The following is a 6,817-nucleotide window of genomic DNA, read 5'->3' as shown; positions in this document are numbered from 1 at the left end:
GCTCACGTCCCCACTCCATTCTGGAGCACCATAATGCAATTAAAGCCTCCTTCTTGCTCCTGGATGATAAATTGCACCGCACAGACACGCTCTCAGCGTCACATGATCTCACTCTCAGGTTCCTAGTTCCACCATGCTGTTTGCACTCCAGCAGTTTCATCTTGGGCCTCTACCTTTTTCCATCTTGCTCTCAGACGCTAAACTCCAGCATACAGGCCCTACTACGTCCCCATCATTACCAACACCCCTATTCACTCAGCTGAGTTTCCGCTTCCACTCGTGCCTCACCAGCTCTCCCTTGCCTGCAATGAAGGCTCTTGCAGTGATCTATTTGGTGCAACTGGTCATCCAGGCTTAGCTTGTAACTGTTAGTGTTTACAAACAGCTACCACAGTTGAAGATGGGAAGAAACTTCTGGATTCCAGTCCCGGAAATGACGAGGTCCCGCCCCCCCAACCATCATGGTTTTGCAGCCATCCTGATAATGCTGGTGGTTATCTAGCAAAAAGCTGGACCTGGAAATGAGTTGACAAGCCTGAGTTACAAAGTCAGCCTCAGGCGAGCTCTGGTGGCCTAGTGGCAGGAAACTGCACTGCAATCCCAGAGGTGCAAGGTTCAAATCCACCAGATGCTCTGCTGAGCGCCTCCTGTACCAGCCAGATCCAATTTGACGGTACACACATAAAAAACAAACAAACAAAAAAACCAAAAAACAAAGTCAGCCTCAAACCTTGCACCTACAACTTGGTTTGCCTTGAATGTAACATCAAGTCTGAACCGACTCATAGCTGACCCTCCAGTAGGTTTTCAGGGGCTGTAAATCACCCCAGAGGAAATGGCCCGTTTCTTAAGGCCTTAGGGCTGGCAGCGTAACTCCTTACCACTAGACCACCAGAGCTCCCTCTGCTTACTTCCTTTTTTGTTGTTGTATGCCGTGACCCATAGCTGATCCTCAAGCGGGTTTTCAGAGGCAGTTAATCTTTCTGGAGGAGATTGTCCATCCTTCTGCGGAGCTACTAGCAGATTCAAACTGCATTTTTTAGGATTGAAGTGCAGCTTCTTACCACTAGGTCACCACTTGCTTTAGCCTTGTTTAAACACTTTGTTACCCTTACATAGCAGCCTTAGGTAGGAGCTACTATCATAGTCCATAGTAATTGTTATGTGCAGTCAAGTCACCTGTGACTCATAGTGACCCTACGTACAACAGCCTATGTACAACCCTGCTCTATCCTGTGCCAATCTTATTGTCTCTGACACACCAACCCCCATAACACTGGTCACCAAATCCATCCATCCATCTCATCCGGGGTTCTACACTTTTGCACTGCACCTCCACCCTCCCAAGCATGATGTACAAGGACTGGTCCCTCATGGCAACATTCCCAAAGTATATCAGATGAAACTTCACAATCCTTGCCTCCAATGGGCAGCCTGGTCTCAACCTCTCAAGGACAAACCTGTTTGTTCTCCTAGCAGTCCATGGTATATTCAATAAACTTCTCCAGCACCACAGCTCAAAGGCATCAATTCTCCTGTCATCCCTAGTCATTGTCCAGCTCTCTGATGCACAGCAGGTAACTGCAGATGACCAGGCGTGCCTTAGTCTTTAGACTGACATCATTGCTCTTCAGTACTTTGGCAAGGTCTCTGACAGCAGACTTTCCCAATGCAATTCATCTTTTCATTTCCTGGCTGCTGGTATCACGAGTGTTGACTGTGGAGCCAAGCAAACTAAAGCTGTTAACAATCTCAGTCTCTTCACCATCAAAATAGTGCCAACTGGCCAAGTGGTAAGAACCTTTTTCTTGATGTTGATCTTCAATTCATATTGAAGGCTGTAATCCTTGACCTTCTGCAAGAAGTGCTTCAATTCCTACTGTTTTCAGCAAGCAGAGTTATGTCATCTGCATTAAGATTGTTGATCAATCTTCTTCCAATCCTGATGTCACATTTCTCCTCATAGAGCCCAGTCTTCTGGATAATCTGTTCTACATGTAGATTGAAAAGGTGTGGAGATAAGACACATCGCTGGTATACACCCTTTCCAATTTTGAACCATGCAGTGTCTCCTTGCTCTGACAACTACCTCCTGGTCCAAGGATAGGTTTCACATTAAGCATAATCAAGTGTTCTGGGATTCCCATTCTTCTCAGTTAGTTTGTTGTGATCCACACAAACACCTTTGCATAGTCAATGAAACACAGACATTCCTCTGGTATTCCTTGCTTTTAGCCAAGACCCATCTAACATTAGCTATATCCCTAGTACCACGGCCTCTTTTAACCCCACCAGCCTGCACTTCAGGCAGTTCTGTTGATGTGCCGTTCCAGTCGTTTTTGGATAGTTTTCAGCAGAATCTTGCTTGCATGTCATATCAATGATATTGTTTGATAATTTCCACATTCTATTGTGTCACCTTTATTTGGAAAAGGAACAAATATAGATCTCATCCAGTCAGTTAGCCAGGTGGTTGTCCTCCAGATTTCTTGGCACAACTTGGTGAGCTCATCCAGGGCAGAGTGTGTTTGCTGAACTATGTCTACTGGTATGCTATCAATTCCTGGGCCTTGTTTTTTGCCAATTCATTCAGAGGGTATGCACAGAAACCAGATAGATTACATCTGTGGGGGGAAAAAAATCACTGAAAAAGTTCACTTATCAGCTGTAAAAACTAGACCAGGTTCTGACTGTGAATAGACCAACTACTCATATGCAAGTTCAAGCTGAAGCTAAGGAAAATTAAATAACATGGGAACCAAATTTGACCTTGAGTCTATCCTACCTGAATTTCAAAACCATCTCAGGAATAAGTTTGAGGCTTTGAACACTAATGAGTGAAGACTGGATGAGCTGTGGGAGGCTATCAAGCATATTATCTAGGAAAAATGCAAAAGGTCATTACAAAGACAGGGGAATGACCAAAATGGTTGTCAGAAGAGACTCTGAATATTACACTAGAGCACTGAGAAGCCAAAACAAAGGGAAGAAATCAAGATATTAAGGAGTTGAACAGAGGATTTCAAAGGACAACACGGAAAGACAAAGTATTACAATGAAATGTGCAAAGAGCTGTAGTCAGAAAATCAAAGGGGCAGAACTTGCTTGGCCATCAAGCCTCAAGTTGCAATACTTAAGGATGCTTTGGGCAGAATATTAAATGACCCAGGAAGCATTAAAAGAAGATGGAAAGATTATAAAGAGTCATTGCACCAAAAGGAAGTGGCAGACACAGAAGAATTTCATGAAACAACATATGAGCAAGAGCCTGTGGTGGTGAAGGAAGTTCAAGCTGCTCTGAAAGAACTGTCCATAGTAGGGAAAGCTTAAGACAGCTGAGTTGTGGTTCAGTTTTGGGAATTTTGGCTCCTCCAGAGTAACTTTATTGTTGTTGTATTTTTTTTTCTTGTTGTGTACCATCAAATTGGATCCAATGGCACAGAAGGAGAATGCCCCTCCTCCAGTAGAGCATCTGGTGGATTGGACCCTCATGCGTTTGAGATTGCAGTGCAGCTTCTTGCCACTAGGCCACCAGAGCTCCCTTCAGAGTAACTACAAACACCAAGACACACAACTGTGGCCCCAAAAGACTCCTGGGAGTCAAAAGGTCAAAACTTTTTTTTTTTATTACGCCCTCACAAATCTTTTCCCAGGGTCAACTTACTTCCTGGACACCAATGATTCAAATTTATAGCTCTACCTCTAGTTATATTCCTGAATGTGATCAATGTGTTAAAGGACTCCTTCCAAATGTTCTTCCTCATAGTATCTTGGTCAAATATGTGATGGTCATATGGGGCTTTTTTTTTGCTTCATGCCCCTACCTTCCACTCCATATCCCCTAGTTCTAGTAGGTCCTCCAAGAATCTTTCAGATAGCCTCTCTACAGTCACCCTCTGGCGATCTCATTATCCCTAGGAAGTCTAACTCATTTCTCTGCCTGGTTATTAACACTACTCAGATGTCTTTTCCATGGTCATAAAATGCCCTTGGCCCACTTCCAGTGCTTACCTACAAAATGCAGACCAGATATAAATTCTCCAAAGTCCCAGTGATTACTCCTGCTCAAGAGCCCTTTTGTAGGGATTTGCAACCAGGCTTTTCACTTCAGACTTTTAATATTTCATACAGCAATTATGGTGCATTCAAGAACTCAAAGCCCACTGGGAAAAGTCCCCCACCCTAGCCTCCAACTCCATTTGAGGGCCCCAAGACTTAGGGTAGAAGAAGGGGAGGTAATCACCCATCTGAGACTGACCCTAGAAAGTCCCTGTCCTGCCTCATCCTTTTCAGGGGCCACTACCTCTGCTTGTGCATACATATGTATGTATACACACACACACACACACATTATGGCTCTTAGAGTTGGATGGTTTTCAGCAGGGCTTCTACTCAATAGGGGCAAATGGGACAGGGGCAAAAGAGGGGTGGGCTGGGTAAACCCTGAGAAGGAGGCCCTAGCTATGGAACTGCAGGAGGGAAAGGATGGGGGGGCCTCCACTTCATCCATCTTTCAAAGAATCTCCAGTCATTCCCTGGTCCCTTAGCAGCTAGGAATGGCAGGCAGGGGTAGGAAGGCAAGTGTCCAAGGCATGCTTTCCCTTAGGCAACCTCAGGGTCTGCTGATAGAGTTCTAAACAGGGTCTGTGTCCCTGCCTTTGAGAGACTGGGAGTGGGGCTGCATTGCACAAAATACTGTGCGAGGTGAGGGCCCATACACAGAGGCTAGTGGTACCCAGCCAGTTATAGAGAGATTGCATTTTAAAGAACCAAAAACCTCATTCAGAATAATTTTTTAAAAAAATACAATGAATAAAACAAAAAAGATGCCCATACAACATGAGGCAGGTGGGGCAGGCAGGAAGGCAGGCAGAAGAAGCCGCAGACCCAGGGTATCATCACCATCTTGTCTGAGTCCAGATCCCCAGCCTGGGCTAACTCCGGATCCCTGGCTGGTCTTGGGGTAATCGTCCTGGGGGAGGGTATGACGGGGAGGGGAGTAGGCCTGGCCTCAGTGTGGGAGGCTGGAATGGCCATGCTGTCTGCCGGCTGGCAGCTGCCAAGACATAGAAAGAGACGGACAAAGAGACAGACACAGACCAGGTAAAGAAGCGATGAGAGCTTTGTTAGCACCCAGTAGAGAGGCCAATGGGTGAGGTGGCAGGCCAATGGTTGGATGTTGAGCGAAGCAGCAAGGGATATGTGGGCAGGCGAGCATGAGTTAGGCAGGTAGGCAGGCAGCTAGTGGGGGATGGAGTCGCAGGCTGCCCTGTGAGGAGTTTGGCATTCCTCCAGCCACTGCCTCCTGGGGCCTGGGACTGTGGCTTAGTACTCAGCTTAGAACTCGGTGTCCACCACATGGAAAGCTGGCCTGCCTGCAGGGGAAAGCAGAGCAGACGGCTGTTGGTGGGCTAGCAGGTGAACGGGGCAGGGAGGAGGGCTAGAAACTGTATTTACCTGAGTCAGGCATTGATGAAGACCGAAGGCTGGCCTCATTTTGTAGCTGGATCTCCTTTAGTGCAAATATGGAAGTAGCTGTGGGTAGAAGGGAGACAAAAGGTTTCAATAGCCTACGGAGCAATCCAAGACCACTCTTTATGGTCTCACTGGGAACATTAGAAAAAGTAGCTTCTTCTTATCATCTGTCAAGTAATTTCATTCACCAAATGTATCAAGGAAAATGAACTGAAGACCATTTTTTATGTTATCAAGAAACTTAATTTTGTCAAGTATGGCAATGATACTGCCATTACCACCCATAAACTCTTGTGGCTTGGTCGATAGGGAGTTTTGCTGCTAATGCAAAGTCAGTGTCTCTCTAGTGGTTCAAGTCTACCATTTTATAGATGAATGAGATATATAAATGCCTGGGATTTGATGAAAAATAATCAGAGGGAATACAGATAAAACCAAGGACTCACTCCTGAGAATAACCAACCACACAAGGTCAAAAGAGCAGCATTTGCCCCGAGGCAGGAATGGATAAAATAAAAAGATTAATAGAAATTAAAATCACAGAGATGCAAGGAAAAACATTAAATTATGGGTATTGTTAATTATAAAACGAAATGTGAATAAAATGTTGAACGGAGAACCCATTTGCTTTTCAAAACGCACTCAAATTATAATTTTACAAAGTACATTACTATTATATCTATTTTTTTTGCATGTTTGGAAGGTCTCATAAAAGTTGTTACTACTTTTAAAGGAGCTCTGGTGGCCTGGTGGCAAGAGGCTGAATTGCAATCCCAGAGGTATATGGTTCAAATCCACCAGATGCTATGCTGGATAAGGAGGGGCCATCTCCTCCTATTCCAGTCAGATCCAATTTGACGGTACACGCAAAAAAATAATAAAATAAAATGTAAAAAAAAAAGTTGTTACTACTTTTTAATGATAAAACACAATGTTCTACAACTTCAATATACGTAAAAGAGATAGCAGAACAGTGGTTAAAATGATCAGCTGCTGTAGAATGAATACAAGGACCCAAGGGGGTGCTTAATCATAGGTCACACAATTTGCTAGGTGGAGGGAGGAGTAGGTAAGGAAAAGAAAGATTTGGTGTGGAAAACAATGTATATGAACTTTATGAACTCTGTAAGTAAACCAGTATAAAATTTAAAAAAAAATTAAAAATATGATCAGCTCCTGAAATGCTTGCTGCAGAGGGTCAAGGACTGCAGCCTTCAGTATGGATTGAGGCTCAATGTCAAGAAGACAAAGATTCTCAGCACTGTAACAAATGGCAGCATCAGGATGGATGGTGAAGAGATTGAGACTGTTAACAACTTGAGTCCGCTTGGCTCCATGGTCA

General features: G+C 44.4%; 1 protein-coding gene across 2 annotated transcripts in view; it reads right to left on the bottom strand.

Annotated features, from left to right (window-relative positions):
• Positions 1-5,106: 5,106 nt before the first annotated feature.
• Positions 5,107-6,817, bottom strand: part of CDK16 (cyclin-dependent kinase 16) — a 15,923-nt gene continuing 14,212 nt past the window's right edge. For both annotated transcript variants that reach the window (XM_006898903.1, XM_006898904.1), the window contains exons 15-16: positions 5,458-5,535; positions 5,107-5,375 (exon numbers count right to left, since the gene is read on the bottom strand). In XM_006898903.1, the coding sequence (XP_006898965.1) occupies positions 5,338-5,375; positions 5,458-5,535 (116 nt within the window). In that variant the 3' untranslated portion in view covers positions 5,107-5,337. The remainder of the gene's footprint in view (positions 5,376-5,457; positions 5,536-6,817) is intronic.

This window comes from Elephantulus edwardii, unplaced genomic scaffold (genome assembly GCF_000299155.1).
Source record: "Elephantulus edwardii isolate Elephantulus edwardi_28Jun2011 unplaced genomic scaffold, EleEdw1.0 scaffold00239, whole genome shotgun sequence".
Taxonomy (NCBI): Eukaryota; Metazoa; Chordata; class Mammalia; order Macroscelidea; family Macroscelididae; genus Elephantulus; species Elephantulus edwardii.
Note: the sequence above shows the minus strand (reverse complement) of the source record. Positions and strands in the feature narration are given on the sequence as shown.